This window comes from Ostrinia furnacalis, unplaced genomic scaffold (genome assembly GCF_004193835.3).
Source record: "Ostrinia furnacalis isolate ACB-3 unplaced genomic scaffold, ASM419383v2 OfSCF7395, whole genome shotgun sequence".
NCBI classification, from domain to species: domain Eukaryota; kingdom Metazoa; phylum Arthropoda; class Insecta; order Lepidoptera; family Crambidae; genus Ostrinia; species Ostrinia furnacalis.
Window position 1 is genome coordinate 252983 of NW_021137634.1, and position 16963 is coordinate 269945.

Consider the following 16963-nt stretch of genomic DNA (forward strand, 5'->3'; position numbering starts at 1 on the left):
CAAAGCATGTTACGTGGATTATCAATAATATTTAGACTTTAAGACAAAGCAGTAAAGTTCAAAATATGTTGACAATATGTTGCCCATAAGGTGGAACAACACCTCACAAAGGTAGCACAAAGGTGCTGGATGCAGGCCGCTACCGACCAGTCAATATGAAATCATATATTGGGGGAGACCTATACTCAGCAGTGGACGTCCTGTAGCTGAAATATTATGATGATGATGTATGTATGTATGTATGTAATATGGATCAGCCTTTGAGTTAAGCTTATACATGGTGTGGTTTTTTTTTTTTTTTCATTTATTTTCATAGGACCACAAACAGATTCACAATCAGAATTTATATAAAGAAGATAGTATAAAATAATGTACATTATTATTATGAATCCAACAGCGCTGGTCTCAGTTTACTTATCAACTAGTGTTAAGGTGGAGTTCGTCTTTTACATAATTTTAACTAAGTATGCATGTAAAATAACTTATACAAAGCAATATTTTGTACCTACACAGTAGATAAATCAAAACAGTACGGAAGCTTCATACAAATGCTCGAAATCAGACTCACGCACACAGACGCACGCTTTACACGAGCTCTAAGCGAACCTCGCAGTCCATCCGTCGCGGGTGTCGCGCGCGTTGCGTTTTTAATAATAATTTTTAGGCATCCACTGTCCGCTGTATTGTTAAAAACATGCCACGAATGTATTGCGTAGTATACGGCTACTTTAACTCGGCATCTTCAAGACCAGAACTTACATTTTTTAAACTTCCTAATAATTCTGAATGGTAATAATGATTAAATATTACTTTTTAAATAAAATGCTTACATCTGATATGGTAATAGTTATTTTTAAATTACGTAATTACGCTTCTTAACAATTTGTGTGTTCTATTTGATAAAGTAATTTGCTCAGCGCGCTTTTGTACTAAGTGATGAATTGTACCTAATTTAATATTTTTTTAACTACTTAGTCAAATAATTTATTAAATTACGTATTTGATAATTAAATAACCTAAATAAACGTTTTAATAAATAAGTAAGTAAAAACCTTATCTAATATATAAAGATTAAGAGTGACAACCCTAACACTCAGTTGAAGTGTAGGTATTTAACTCGACGAAAGGGCTTAGTTTCCGTACTGCTTTAGCTCATATATTTACTGTGGTACCTACATAATTTCAACAACCCAACCGTGCATGTTGGTTGGCGATGTGCAAGAGATACCACACACCTGTCCGCCCTACGGTGATCGAAGTGAAACCTTGGGTTCAGAGGCATTTCTCGCGAGTGGGTGCATCTACAGAGCAGGCGTGTGATATCAATTATAGCCTGACCAGGNTTCTCTCCTTAGTGAACATCGCAAGGATTCCGACGTGTCTGTACGTCGGGAAGTTCAGTAGCAACGTTTGTAGTTATGTAATTGTAATTTTTTAATAAAATTGTTGATCGAAATTTTGACTTGTCATTTACAAAGTAAGATTTTAAACTTTCGCGTTCCATTTCAATTAAATAGGAACACATTAAGTAACTCGTATTTAAATGTCGTTTTTCTCTAATTTAATTACAAAGTGCCTCCGTAAGATAGCGTTTGTAATATCTAGAAAAAAACACCAAAACCTGCCACGACTCGATCGCCCAACTAAATAAAATGAAAATAAATGTTGTATCATCTGTCTATTTCGAATGTTTTTACAATATAAGCCAGATGAGTGAGTACCGGTTCGTATAGAAACCAAACAACGAAATAAACTAAAGTAAATGTGAGGAGGCGTAGGAGGTGCGCGCGCGGCTAGCGCTAGCTCTGGTCCATGAGGTTGGCGTCCACGCCGCCGCCGCTGGCGTCCTTCAGGATCGCCTCGAAGATGGGCTGCAGGTCCGGGAACGACTTGATCTGCGTCACGAAGTCCATCAGGTGAGGGTTCTTTTCTGTGAATTAAAAGATCGTTACATAAAATCTGCCCTCTAGTCAAAGTATCATTCCCGAGTCCATAAGAGATACTAAAAACGCGGAGCGAAGCGATTTATTACAACTGTACTCAAGCTTGTAACTGTCTAAAGACCGGTCGCCGAGCACCTAGAATTTCGTCCAATGACCCCAAGCTACCCATCCTTATCGCGTTATTCAAACTCATCCTTATTCTATCGGATCTAAAAAGCGACTGTGCGAGCGTGACAGCAATATAATTACGCCCGCCACAGTGCATTATTTGTATGTATGCTAAAAGTTTAAATAAATAAATAAGATTTATTATTTATTTATTATTATTAAGGATGGGTAGCTTGGGGTCATTGGACGAAATTCTGTCTGCTCGGCGACCGGACTTTAGGCACCCTGGTTTTTTAGATCCGATAGAATAAGGATGAGTTGTGAAATAAACCTTAAAATTATTATACTTTAATCGAACTGAAAAGAGCCGATGCCTTTACAATCAGATTTTTTTTAAGCTGTTTCTCTTGCATGACAGTAAAGATATTATTATACTCTCTTCTTCTCCTTCCTTCGATATACTCATAGGCTTAAACCTTTTTCTGGTGGTGACAGGAATTGATGCCACCATAATTGGAACTTTAGTTTGATAACATAACGTTCGAAACCAATGAAAAATATCTTCCTTACCGGCTTCGGGTATCTGCAGCAGCGCCGCGGCCGCCCGCAGCGCGGAGCGCTTGAGCTCGTCCTGCTTCTCGTACTCCTGCTTCACTGAGTTGGCCTTCACCTTCATCGTGCACGTCGCTCTAAGAGGCTCCACTAAGCTTTCTAGCCCTGAGAAAAGATATTATTATAAGTAGAAAGAATAAAAAGGCACGTGGCATGTTTATGTGCTTGAAGATAGCTTCTCGAATTGATAAAATACGTCTCCTAGTGCACAAGGGTTTAAAAATTAATCGCTTAGTGTATCTGGGGGGGTAAAATGAGTTTTAATCTACGCGAGGGTGTAAAATTAAACAGTGTTCCCAAAGGGGTAAAATGAGACGCCTAGTATGTCCCAGGGCATAAAATAAGTGTCATGAGTCACCTAGTCGTGCAAAATGAGTTTCCACTAATCTCCTAGTCTCGATCTTCAAGCGTGTCATCTACTAGAGTACCTGAGAGTGTATTCTAAGAACTAGAGTGTATTTTAGGTACGCGAGAGTGTATTTCTAAGTACCGGAGAGTGTATTCTAAGTACCCGAGACTGTATTCCAAGTACCCGATAGTGTATTCTAAGTACCCAAGTGTATTCTACTCACTCTGCAGCACTACAGCGGGGCACAGCTGAGCCAGCCGCGCGCACATGAGGTAGGTGAGCATCTTGATGTCGTAGTGGTCGCGCAGGCCGTCCTCCACGTGGCGCAGGAACTCGAACACGTCGAGGCGGTCCAGGCAGCTGCCGAGCAGTGTGTACATGCACTCGAAGGCCGCCTTGCGTAGGTCCAGGCCGTCGTCGACCGAGTGCTTGAATGGACCCATTTCTACTTCGCGGATGAGCTCTTTCTGTTATGAATAGAGAATGGGATTATTAGACTAATCGCGGGCAATCTTTAGGTATAGTAACTTAGCACAACTGTTTTTCTTATGTCGATGTGGAAACAACGGTGACGTGTTTACACTAATCTTTACAGGGCCCACGTCATCTGAAGACGTCAGACTAAACGTTGGCTTTTTCTAGAGCAAGCATAAAGCTTCATGGCAGCAGCAGGTTGCAGATGAGCAAAGACTTCAAGGTGAGGTGGAGGGAACACGTCAGATTGAACGAATGCTTCAGTAGGTACCACTTTGGACTCTTTCTGACGTTTTCTAAATGAGATAGCATACCTTGACTTTGGTCTTGCTGTAGATGGTGGGCAGCTGGTCGTAGATGAGCGGATGTTGTGCGTAGCGGAGTTGAACGCCATAAGCTTCTTCATGTCACCAACTTTGCAAATGCCTTGTCAGCAATCGATAAGATACCATACCTTGACTTAGGTCTCGCTGTACCCAGGAGGTGGGCAGCAGGACCCGGACAAGCGAGATTCCATGCTGAATATAAGGCACACATTAAAATTAACTTTCGACTTTTTCTAGAATGACGTGTTAGTTGTGGAAGAGTTCCCGTACCTTGACTTTGGTCTCGCTGTAGATGGTGGGCAGCACGCTGGGCAGCAGGTCGCGGATGAGCGAGGGCTTGTTGTGCGCGGCCGAGTTGAAGGCCACCAGCGCCACGCGCCGCACGCCCAGCGCCGGGTCGCGCAGCGGGACTAACAGCTCGGCCATGCACGCGCGGAGAAGCGGGTCGATGGCTTGCGGCTGCGTGACACGAGAACGGACGTATAACGTCATTGAACGTTTACTCTACTCATATTTATATAAGGGTATTTGATAACGTTAAGGCACGCACTAGAAATCGATGATCAAAAATGAATGAGAGTTGCCGTATTTGCGATGTTTTTTTTATTATCATTAATCATGACGTGACGGGGGCTTACTCGCCTTGCTCCCAAAGGAAAATCACATTTGCACTTACTGGGTAGATGCAGTTATGTGTGTGTAAAAAATGTAATTGAAATACACAATGATAATGATTTGGCAAATATAAATAGATATAGCGTTTTAACTTTAACTAAAGCTTTTTGTAAACTTGACAAACGCTAAGTGAATTAAATCATAGCAGAAGGCTTTAGTAAACATTGGTACAGTGTGATAGGCACAATAAACGTATGGTGGTTATTGGTGGTGCAAAATATTTAAATAAAATTTATCAGTTTTAAGTATTTCTATGTAGTTTAAACCACAAATAATACAACCCAGTCACAGTTCCCTTACCTGATCCGAGATGGTGAATTTGACGGCAGTTACAGCAGTTGTTCTAGTCAGTGGCTCGGGCGATTTCAGGAACTCTTTCAAATGCGGCAATAAGTCTTGGGGTTCTAACAAGCATAATTTTCCTAAGCATTCGGCAACCTTGAAAAGAAATACATTTAGTTATTTTATGACCCACAGTATTCATTTTATTTTACTAAATTGAAATAATACTTACAACATTACGGGATCCTTCTTCGGCACATTGACAATGTTTAGATAGTTGCACCCAGATTTCAGGGATAAATGGCCTAAGCGCTTCTACGCCTTCAGGTGTGCAAGATTCACATGAAATAATCTGTAACAATAAACAGGCAAGCTTAGCAAGATACAATTTTAATCATAGTACTTTTTTCTCATATGTTACATTATAATATTGCTAAGTAATATGCATGCTTCATTTTATAAGCCATACGGCCCAAGCTCACGACAAAGTATGTCACGTAGATTATCAAGAATATTTAGACTAAGAAAAAGCAGTAAAGTTCAAAATATGTTGCCCACAAGTTGGAACGACACCTAATAAAGGTGGCAGGAAGGTGCTGGATGCAGGTCGCTACCAACCGGTCAATATGGAAATTAATTAATAAATTTTCGCGGGGGTGGAGCGGGCGGTAACAAGCGCCGTCTCGAAAGTTTTAGGAGACGTTCAAACAAGATGTTTTACTAATAATTTTCTTGTAATGACTTTCATGTGTACTACCACCTAGATGGGCGCGGTTTTATAAAACCACACCCTGTATTATTACAACCTACTTCTCTTCCACGTTACCTCTCTCAGCGAGTGCAGCAGGAGGTACTGCCGCTTGGGCTGCGCCTCGATCTCGCGCAGGATGAAGGGCAGGAACTCGGGCAGGTTGCCCACCGCCACCGAGCCCAGCGCGTAGCTCGCGGCGGACTTCACCTCCTCGGAGGAGGGAGTGAACGAGTTCAGCAGCACCTCCTTCAGGTTCGGGATCGAGCTTAGATCTCTGGGGGAGGGAAAGCAACGTGTTAGGGTATGTTAACGTTGCTACGTAACGTGCACAGGTCATGCGTAGTTTACGAGACAGCAAATTAATATATGCACCGGTTGTTTTGAAATTTTCTGTACGTAACGCCGCTTACATAGTTTCTATTCTATCTGTCACTGTCGCTCATGCTGGCATCTGGGTTTGAGTGAGAGGGATGGATTAGAAATTTTAGATAACGTTTTTGGGACAAAGCCTTGCTGCATTTTGAGAACAAGTTCTTACTTGTCGAGTTAACTTGAAGAAATACAGCTCATAAGAGCTTAGCTAGCCTTTATAAGCACGTGAGCAAGATTATTTCACCTGTCTTATACCTCCGTAACTGTCATAGAAAATAGAAGATACAAGAATGGGATCATGATGCAGAGATATTCTAACTTGTTAATTATTATTATCTATGGGAAATACTCACAGATGGCGCCCTGTCTCAGCGAGTGCGAGCAGCGCGAAGATATAGGAGTGGGAACATGAGGCAGGAATACTCTAACTCGTTGGATATCTGTGGAAGGTACTCACAGATGGCGCCCTATCTCAGCCAGCGCCAGCAGCGCGAACATATGCGTGGGGTCGCTGGGCGGGTGCGCGGCGTCGCGCAGGAAGCCGCGCACCACCTCCAGCGCCTCCGCCTGCCCGCCCGCCACCACCACGGCCGCCACGCACTTGCCAGCGAGTGTAGGTACTCACAAGTGGCGCCCTATCTCAGCGAGTGCGAGCAGCGCGAACATATGCGTGGGGTCGCTGGGCGGGTGCGCGGCGTCGCGCAGGAAGCCGCGCACCACCTCCAGCGCCTCCGCCTGCCCGCCCGCCACCACCACGGCCGCCACGCACTTGGCCAGCGAGTGGAACGCCTGGAATAAACACACGTTTTTAAATACTGTAAGGAATTCAAGTAAGCGAATCAAGATGCGTGACTGTAAACTTATGATCGCTTCAATGAGGGTTTTCGCGAATGAGAGATCCGCTAGATGGCGGGACGTGGATGTGGGGTCTGACTGCTGCGTGATTGGTGGATTTTGACATATCTGTCAATGTCATGTCAAAAATAACCAATCACGCAGCATTTGGACCTCGCGTCTACGTATTGCCATCTGGCGGATTTTTCATTCGCGAAAACCCTCATTGAATCTGTCACATGCTACTTTATCTACCTGCATGCTTTTATCGCCGGTGGTGAAGTAGAGCTTCTAAAACTCTACGTCACCTGAGAGACAATATATCCCACCACACTTCCACCGCTGTAACTCCTATGTAGCCAGGATCTACATCTTGGCCTACAATAAAACCCAACCACTGCAGTTCCTCCACCAGCACGCTCAGCATCGCCTGCGCTACTGTGCGTCTCCTGCTTGATGTGGAGGGCGCCGCCTGAATAAATTAACAAAATGGCTAATCTCAATATCAAATGACGAACGACGGAGGAACGAAATTGACGGTTTTCAAAAACCCTCAAAACTTGCGTAACTTCATAACCTTCGTTGTAAAACTTACTTTCATCATTATTTATAAATGGACCTTGAAAATGGTTATTTTCAGATAGAAATGAACTTCAGAAATCAACGAACCAATATACATTTGTCATGGATAAAGTTGTCTGCAAATCAAAACTATGTTTTTAAGGTTTGTTAGTGCCCCTTAGCAAAAGACACATAAAATATCTGTTCATATCTGAACAAAAATTTGTGTATATCTTGATGACATCATAACTGTGTGTCAAGCTCTTGGTGAGCATTTTGTTTAGCATAGCTTTCTGGAAACGGTTTGAAATCAGCTTTAAAATAATAACTTATTTATTAAATTTTTTACTTGACGTATTATAAAATACCATAAATTAGCAAGAGCTATCATTGCCTAAGACTAGACTAGAGAAGGACTGGCTGCGATATAAAACTCGCGCTTCGAAGATTTACAGTGGGACCTGTAAGTGAATAAAACATACCTTGCAGCAGCGGTGACTTGGCTAGCGCGAGGATATTAGGCGTGAGCGCCTGGCGGGCGTCAGCCGTAAGCGCGGCAGGACAACGCACGCATGCGCCTCGAACTAAAGCGAGCGCTGTCTGCGCGCAGTGTAGATCCGACTCGCACACAAGCGGCGGGACCTCCATTAGCACCTGTATACAAATACAATTACATTTTAGAGATGTTTATAGCCATAGTAATATGGAATATTTTTGCTAACCTCTCGAGTAGCCACCGGATTATAATAATAATGGTCCTCATAATTCGTTTAGATCGCTCTATGTTGATCCAAGGCAGCAGGGCGCCTAAATGAGCTACATTATGCATGTTCCATGACGCTCATTGTTCTATGGTTCTAATCAGTGCTAGGTGCACATATAGTTAAACATCATAATATGAGAAAAATGAAAAAGTAAACAATGTTAGACATACCTTACTTAGTAATTCTATACTGATATCATTACTGTAATTTTGGACTAGTGTGTCCAACAACACCAAGGTAGATAATTTCAGAGCTCGTTGGTTCTTTCTCAGGAAAGAGCCAAGGATTGGCACCACATCAGACTAAAACAAACAAGTTATTATTAAAATTAATACCTATACAAGACATACATAGATATGTTAAGTAAAAGATGTGATATCATAATACGTACCAAAATAGGTCGTAAATCGATGCGTAAAGGTGATGAAGCTATTTTAGTAAGAGCCTTAACAGTAGTTAGGCGTGTGATTTCGTTTCGCAGTCGCTCTAAGAATATTGGAAGGCACACTGGAAGTTCGTTCTGTAAACAAAGAAAGATATTTTAATAATTTAAACATAAGTGTCCTATAAATTGACGAAGTGCTAAATAAGGTCTAATTTTGAATCATAACACCAACACTTCACGGGTGATATCACGATTGTATTTCATAATCTCAAGGTTATTTAAATGCTGAATTGGGTCAACTAACAAAATAAATCAGTTAATGCAAGTCACGAAATAATGCAGTCCTAAAAACCCTATTCAATTACCTGTATTTGTTTTTTAGTTGCAAATCATTAATAGTTGGTCAATGAGTCAAATGAGTGGTCAAACGATTTTTTTAATAGTTCGAACTCCATCGCCGCTGGACTATTAAACGATGGAGTTACTTCACTCCTAACACAAGCACATGTATATTTTCGCTTCGCTGGAGAGTTAATGGGACTTCTAGCCGCGCAGACCTGCAAATAGTCGCCGAAGTGGCAGATGAGCTGTCCGCAAGTAGCGATGGCGCGTTCCTTGACCTCTTGGTCCATGTCGGTGGCGCGCAGCCGCACTAAAGTACACTCGTACATCGCCGGGATGAACTGCTGCAGCTCTTCGGGCGGCGGCTCCACGTGGACCTCGTCGGAGCCCTCGATCATTTCGATGTTATCTGTGGAATACAGAGTTGTGAAGATCCATATCTCAGACTAGCTTCAGAGATTAATACTGAGAGGGACTGAGCGGAGCGGGAACGAAGAAATCTCTCACATCTCTATTCCTTTTTGCTTTGGTGGAGATATCTACCCACTATGTCGAGCGACATAATCTAAGTCCTCCTCCTTCTCGATGCTCATCTGCAGCACGATCCTTAACCAGAGGTGCGATTGTGTAAAGTTGTTCATGGATGGACAATGAATACAATTGATCATCGANCACAATACTGTATGATATTATTACCGTGCCAGCACCGCCGGCGTCAGCGCCGCCACGTGCGCCCGCAGCAGGCACACCACGAACACCAGAGTATCTTCATGGAGGATGCTGTGCGTTTGTCGCTCACTCACCCAGCGGCCGGATGACCTTGACGAGTGTCTGCAGCACGCGCAGCGCCTCGGCCGTGACCTTGTAGAAGGGGTCGTGCACGCACGCCAGCANAAGGCGCCGCCTGAATAAATTAACAAAATGGCTAATCTCAATATCAAATGACATGACAATACTAACCGATTTGTCAGATACGGAACGAAATTGTCGGTTTTCAAAAACCCTCAAAACTTGCGTAACTTCAGAACCTTCGTTGTAAAACTTACTTTCATCATTTATAAAGGATCTTGAAAATGGTTCTTTTCAGATAGAAATGAATTTCAGAAATCGACGAACCAATATGAATTAGAACCAAGATAAAATTGTCTGCAAACCAAGACTATGCTTTTAGGATTTGTTAGTGCCCCTTAGCAAAAGACACATAAAATATCTGTTTATATCTCAACAAAACGATTATGTATATCTTGATGACATTATAAAAGCGTGTCAAGCTCTTTGTGAGCATTTTGTTTAGAATAGCTTTCTGGAAACGGTTTGAAATCAGCTTTAAAACAATAAGTTATAAAATACCATAAATTAGCAAGAGCTATCATTGCCTAAGACTAGACTAGAGAAGGACTGGCTGCGACATCAAACTCGCGCTTCGAAGATTTACAGTGGGACCCGTAAGTGAATAAAACATACCTTGCAGCAGCGGTGACTTGGCTAGCGCGAGGATATTAGGCGTGAGCGCCTGGCGGGCATCAGCCGTAAGCGCGGCAGGACAGCGGACACATGCGCCTCGAACTAAAGCGAGCGCTGTTTGCGCGCAGTGTAGATCCGACTCGCACACAAGCGGCGGGACCTCCATTAGCACCTGTATACAAATACAATTACATTTTAGACATGCTTATAGCCTTAATCATAAGTAATATATTTGCTAACCTCATAATTCGTTTAGAAAGCTCTATGTTGATCCAAGACAGCAGGGCGCCTAAATGAGCTACATTATGCATAATTCCTGCCACTCTTTGTTCTATGGTTATCTTCAGTGCTAAGTGCACACAGTTAAACATCATTATTATGAGAAAATAGTAATAGTATACAATGTTCGACATACCTTACTAAGTAATTCTATACTGATATCATTACTGTAATTTTGGACTAGCGTGTCCAACAACACCAAGGTAGATAATTTCAGAGCTCGTTGGTTCTTTCTCAGGAAAGACCCAAGGATTGGCACCACATCAGACTAAAACAAACAAGTTATTATTAAAATTAATACCTATACAAGACATACATAGATATGTTAAGTAAAAGACGTGATATCATAATACGTACCAAAATAGGTCGTAAATCGATGCGTAAAGGTGATGAAGCTATTTTAGTAAGAGCCTTAACAGTAGTCAGGCGTGTGATTTCGTTGCGCAGTCGCTCTAAGAATATTGGAAGGCACACTGGAAGTTCGTTCTGTAAACAAAGAAAGATATTTTAATAATTTAAACATAAGTGTCCTATAAATTCACGAAGTGCTAAATAAGGTCTAATTTTGAATCATAACACCAACACTTCACGGGTGATATCACGATTGTATTTCATAATCTCAAGGTTATTTAAATGCTGAATTGGGTCAACTAACAAAATAAATCAATTAATGCAAGTCACGAAATAATGCAGTCCTAAAAAAACCCTTTTCAATTACCTGTAAAATTTGTTTTTAGTTGCAAGTCATTAATATAGTTGGTCAAATGAGTTGAGGCTTGGGGTCGCGTATTGGCCGAGCGGCCGATTCGATTTTTTGAATAGTTCGCACTCCATCGCCGCTGGACTATTAAACACGACGGCGATGGAGTTACTCCACTCACACAAGCACATGTATATTTTAGCTTCACTGGAAATGGAAAGTTAATGGGACTTCTACCCGCACTAACCTGCAAATAGTCCCCGAAGTGGCAGATGAGCTGTCCACACGTGGCGATGGCGCGTTCCTTGACCTCTTGGTCCATGTCGGTGGCGCGCAGTCGCACTAGCGTACACTCGTACATCGCCGGGATGAACTGCTGCAGCTCTTCGGGCGGCGGCTCCACGTGGACCTCGTCGGAGCCCTCGATCATTTCGATGTTATCTGTGGAATACAGAGACTTGTGAAGATCCATATCTAAGACTAGCTTCAGTGGAATCATTTGAGCAGAGATTTGTACTGAGAGGGACGGAGCGGAGCGGGAACGAAGAAATCTCTCACATCTCTATTCCTTTTTGCTTTGGTGGAGATACTCTATTCCCTTTTCCTTTGGTGGAGATACTCTATTCCCTTTTCCTTTGGTGGAGATATCTACCCACTATGTCGAGCGACATAATCTAAGTCCTCCTCCTTCTCGATGCTCATCTGCAGCACGATCCTTAACCAGAGGTGGAATTGTGTAAAGCAATCGTAATCATTTGACAGTTCATAACGTATAATAAAGTCAGTTAAACAAAGCGTTTGACAGAATAATCGTACGTTATGAACTGTCAAATGATTACGATTGCTTTACACAATTCCACCTCTGGACTTCGTACTAGACGATTTAGTTTCCCTGAAGTGTAATCTCCCATTTTCCTCTTGGTTTTCCTGGGTTTAGTTAGTATTTTATCATGATTTCGGGTGTGAATAATCTGACTTTAAAAACATAAGTGATAGGCGGGAATATATTTGACACACCAGCAGCGCGCTAGGTAAGCTGCATTATCTTCACTCACCCAGCGGCCGGATGACCTTGACGAGTGTCTGCAGCACGCGCAGCGCCTCGGCCGTGACCTTGTAGAAGGGGTCGTGCACGCACGCCAGCACCGCCGGCGTCAGCGCCGCCACGTGCGCCCGCATGGCGCCCGCCGCGTGCCCGCGGAGCAGGCACACCACGAACACTAGAGTCTCGATCTTCATGGACGATGCTGTGCTTTTGTCGCTGTAATAGACATTTAAAGATCACTCTTTATATTGGGAGCCACAATTTTACCGCCAAGCCCAGCCTGTCAAGAAAATTATCGACGATGATCAATCTGGAGCAGTGAACATCTATCATCCTGGCTAGCTACCACCATCTTACCTAAGTCTGCCGCCATAACAACAATGTTAACAGAATTGTTGTATACCGGCAGTAAAGAGGTAATATAGCCAATTCCCCTGTGGTTGAGGATTCCGAGTGAAATTCGTTTCTACCTTCGGCCTGCAGCCTTATTCGCGTAACAAAACTTCAACGACAACAAATAGCTGAGTTGCGATCCTATCGAGTAATCGTTATAACGATATGACCCTTGTGAATACGATTTAGAATTATTTTTCAATAGAAAGACTTCGAAACGTCAACGAGATTTTGACTGTGTCAAAATACGTGAATTGGGCCACTGATCATCACTTACCATCAGGTGAGATACAGGCCAAGAGCTTCCTCGTCGTGGTTAAAAAAAATCTTACGGCCGATAATGATAATGATGAATTCCAAAGATAAATACATTCCAAACTCGTAAGCGCCGCCGCACAAAGCTTGGTTTGATTTCCTCTTGCGCTTACGCTACGAATCAACGGCAAGAATCGCACCGGTGGCTGACGATGGCTTCGCAATGCATTAGATTCTTTTCATAACGCTCGGCTGACGTAACGTCACACTAAAAGGAACGCCTTACACTAGTTTGATGCAGTACGTACGTAAGAGCAGGTGTCAAAGCGCGAACGACGCGAGCGGCGTGGTCGGCAAGACATCCAGGCGCGGCAGTGAGTAGTTCACGCAGCAAGGCTAGCGCGCAGCCTCGAGCGCGCACGCTGCGCCCGCGAATCACGCGAAGGGCGCCACGCACTACTCCCGGGACCTAAAGAAGTAAACAAGTAACCAACTTATGTTGTACAAGTGAGTAGTTGTTGACACCAAGACACAACTTCCATAAAGTTCAATCTTCCTCAGAAAAACAAAGTTAGTTTTCAGCTGTAAAATTAGATTTTTAGCAGCTTTGAAACCAGTAAACCAAATATTTTTTTTTTTTATTTGAAAGAAATACAAGCAGGAAAAACATAGATACGCAATGAAGGAGATACACAAATTAATGTACAGATAGCTGCTTGCTGCTGCTGCTTAAATCTATACAATCACATTTTGATAGCTCATAAACAGTATGTCAATTTACTAGGGCAGGGCTTCCTAAACGGTTCCCGACGATTACTCGCGATGCACAGAATTGGCAGGGACACAGGTGCCCTTGGGATTCCCAAGGGCGTCACGGTAAAATCAAGTTTGGAAAGTCCTGGACTAAAAAGAAAGAAAAGTCTGTGAACTTAAATCTTTTAAACTACGTCGAAATCAAGAGTGATTCAAGAGAAAGGTGTATACTACATTGTAAGCGTGCGAAGCCGGGAGCTAATAAAGTACATAGAAAGTAGATCTCACCCTCTGGATCAACAGTGCTTGCGGGGAGTCGGCAGCAGGCGCCATGTTCAACTGCAGCGCGGGCGGGGGCCGCGTGGCGCGCAGCAAAGCGGTGTAAGCGCTCAGGATGTCGCATTTCACGTTCTCCTCACGCTCTAATAAAACATACGTACATAAATTAAGTGTTTTAAATGTGTCAATGTACTGATAGGTTCTCTTGTCTTTGCTAGGGATTTATATGAGCATTTTGTCGTCAAAATTTTACACTTCCACATATAAAGCTAACTAAAACATTAGATTAAACTTGTATCACTTATATTAAATAATCTTCACATGGAAGATAGTAGGACAAATGGACAAACAATCTTCTTACCTTTGAATCTCGCAATCAAAGCTGGGGATACAGATTGATACATTTCCGCTAAAAGCTCATGGCGCGTTGCAATGACAGACTCTAAACACTTGGCAGCCGCGCGTCTCACCTGTTGGGTAGATTTTTCTTTGATAAATAAAAAAAATTGCAGACTATTTATTAACATTATCAACCATGCTTTTTAGCTTCAAGCAAAGGTACCATTTTATTCTGATAAGATATAAAACTTATCTGTAGTCTTAGCAAACCAAAACATTTTTATCTAAAAAGTTTTTTTTTAGAATATTTAGACACATTTTTTTTAATTGTGACATATCCATAAAGAAATAAAATCTATTTTGTTTCGTTACCTTCCAAGACATGTCATCGTCATCAGAATATTCCTCAGAATCGGACTCGGGTTCAGCATCTGGAGCAAAAGATTCATCCTCCATCTCCTCATCCTCACCACCACCGTCTTCTTCCTCATCCTCATAGTTGTAGTTTGGATCATATGTGATCATTTTCAAGCATAGGTCAATAATCTGCATAATGAAATCTAGAGTTAGTAACATAAAACAGTAAAATAATAACAAAAAACATATAACAATGTTTCCATAAGTTCATGACTCATTACCGTTGGAATATGAGGTTGCACTTCTTTGGGGCATTTCAAAACAAACGCCTCCAGGGCTTGAAGACAGTGCTCACGCAGCTCCTCATCAGCATCGTTAGAATGTTCCAGAACTTGAGGCGCGACACGCCACAGTTGCTCTCCAAATCTATGACCTGCTTGACGACTACAAAACAAATTTGGATAAACATTTTGTAGACCATAATAAAAAATATACCAATAAAATTTCAGACAATTTTCACATAAATGGTTATTAGATATTTCTTACCATACTGAAGCAATGCATTGTATGTGTGTACGACTGACACTGGAAGACGTAGAGGATCCCAGTCCTTCCAGAAGATGATCAATGAGTTTATTGTACAGAGATGCATTACAGGACATGACCAAGTGGGACAATGCAACTATTGTGCGTTTACGTACAGCCTGAGGAGGACACATTGATTATTGCTTTATACATCATTCTATAATTAATAATAATTTTAGTTATGGTTAGGGTTAAACATAATAGGTAGTAAAATGGGTTACTTGAGAGTTAATCTCTTGCAATGAGGGTTCTCACAAACTTAATGCTACACATAATTAAAATACGACAAGTTCTCTCACACTATCCAAATACCAGTTTAAGTTTGTAAGAAAAAATAAAATTCACATAACTCAGGGTTTCACTGTATATCATATAACAACAAAAACAATGTAGGTGATGGTTTTTTATAGACAGGAACAGAAAAATCTAATGTTTCTAGTTACTATACATACTTGGCGAGGAGAAGCAAGTTGAGGCAGTAGGGAGTTTAGCAACAATGGATGGAAAGATATGAGCAGTCCACCAAATCTGCTCAACAGGTCAGCTAGGATGTCTAATGCTTCCAGTTGGACCGACACATCCTCTTGCTGAAATAAAAGGAGTACCTATTTACTAAATAAAATAACTTGTTACAGAAATGGTAATTAATTTTCAGCTTTTTTTTAAGAAGATTGTCTTAGCCAATTAATGAATGTGTTGCATCTAAAGTAAGTGCACTTGCACTCATAATAAAACAAATATTTAATTTGAGGAAGTCTATGCTTCGTTACAAATTCACCCAAGAAGTACTTACTATATTTTATGAGTTTAAATATTTATTTACCTTCTCAATAGCACTACTCAGTCGTCCAGTAATTTTCTTACAAACATTAGCAGCTAAAGTATTAGAGCCTAAAGGAAGCTCTGAAATTACAGTTTTTAATCCAATGCTACTGATGTCACGTAGTTGTTCCGTATCTGAGAGCATATTAGCACAGAGAGTTTCGACAATGCTTTCTACTTGATATTCCTTTACTTTGTTTACAAGAGGACCAAGGCTGTAACAAAACAACATTCAAACGCAGCAGAATTAATCATGAGAAATCACCAACATTAATACAACACTTTTGTGGATGCTGTAACTTTTAATGCATACCATTTCACTGCTAAATTTTGGACTTCACCATTCTTGTCTTCCAGTAAACGTAACAGCATCTTTACTACCTTTCTTTCAGAATCATCATCAAGTTTGATGCTGTCCTTTTGTAACTCAGTCATCAAGTCATTAGTAGCCATGAACCTGAAGTCTTTATCGCTAGATGTCATCTGCCGAAAAACAATTTTGAAAATTGCAAAGTGCTCTGAGAAGTGAAATTTCAACGAAAACAAAGAAAAAGAAAAGTTAACGCCGGCTCACCTTCTCGAGAAGATTTGCAATTTGATACGAGACACTAGCCATTTTGAGAATTGTTATGGCTATGATAACCAGTAATCAAACTATCACTGTTTTACAACACATAAAACTACACAATTTTTACAAAATGCTGGTGTCGAATGAACATCTGAATGATTACCCACTGGAATAATCAACCCAGGAGGCACCAGCACAACCATCAACGACCGAAAAAATAAATCCATCAATTTGCGACTGACATGACATGACATATGACATCACAGATATGGATATAGTTCCAAAATACTGGACTGTCCTGTCGATGACATTGACAGTGGGGCGCCACCGTCAATACCGGATCGCT

General features: G+C 41.7%; 1 protein-coding gene across 1 annotated transcript; it reads right to left on the reverse strand.

The window, feature by feature from the left end:
• Nucleotides 1-1659: 1659 nt before the first annotated feature.
• Nucleotides 1660-16870, reverse strand: Cand1 (Cullin-associated and neddylation-dissociated 1). Its single transcript, XM_028320546.1, has 30 exons — nucleotides 16624-16870; nucleotides 16363-16532; nucleotides 16051-16264; nucleotides 15680-15814; nucleotides 15189-15346; nucleotides 14924-15086; nucleotides 14658-14831; nucleotides 14308-14416; nucleotides 13956-14089; nucleotides 13223-13383; nucleotides 12277-12482; nucleotides 11469-11662; nucleotides 10879-11007; nucleotides 10658-10789; nucleotides 10243-10414; nucleotides 9794-9857; nucleotides 9582-9682; nucleotides 8994-9187; nucleotides 8443-8571; nucleotides 8222-8353; nucleotides 7770-7941; nucleotides 7122-7198; nucleotides 6518-6804; nucleotides 5596-5794; nucleotides 5002-5121; nucleotides 4788-4925; nucleotides 4083-4271; nucleotides 3236-3479; nucleotides 2622-2768; nucleotides 1660-1930 (listed from the first exon to the last, which is right to left on the reverse strand). The coding sequence occupies exons 1-30, from the start codon at nucleotides 16663-16665 to the stop codon at nucleotides 1800-1802; spliced, it is 4617 nt and encodes a 1538-aa protein (XP_028176347.1). The 5' UTR covers nucleotides 16666-16870; the 3' UTR covers nucleotides 1660-1799.
• Between the last annotated feature and the right edge of the window lie 93 nt (nucleotides 16871-16963).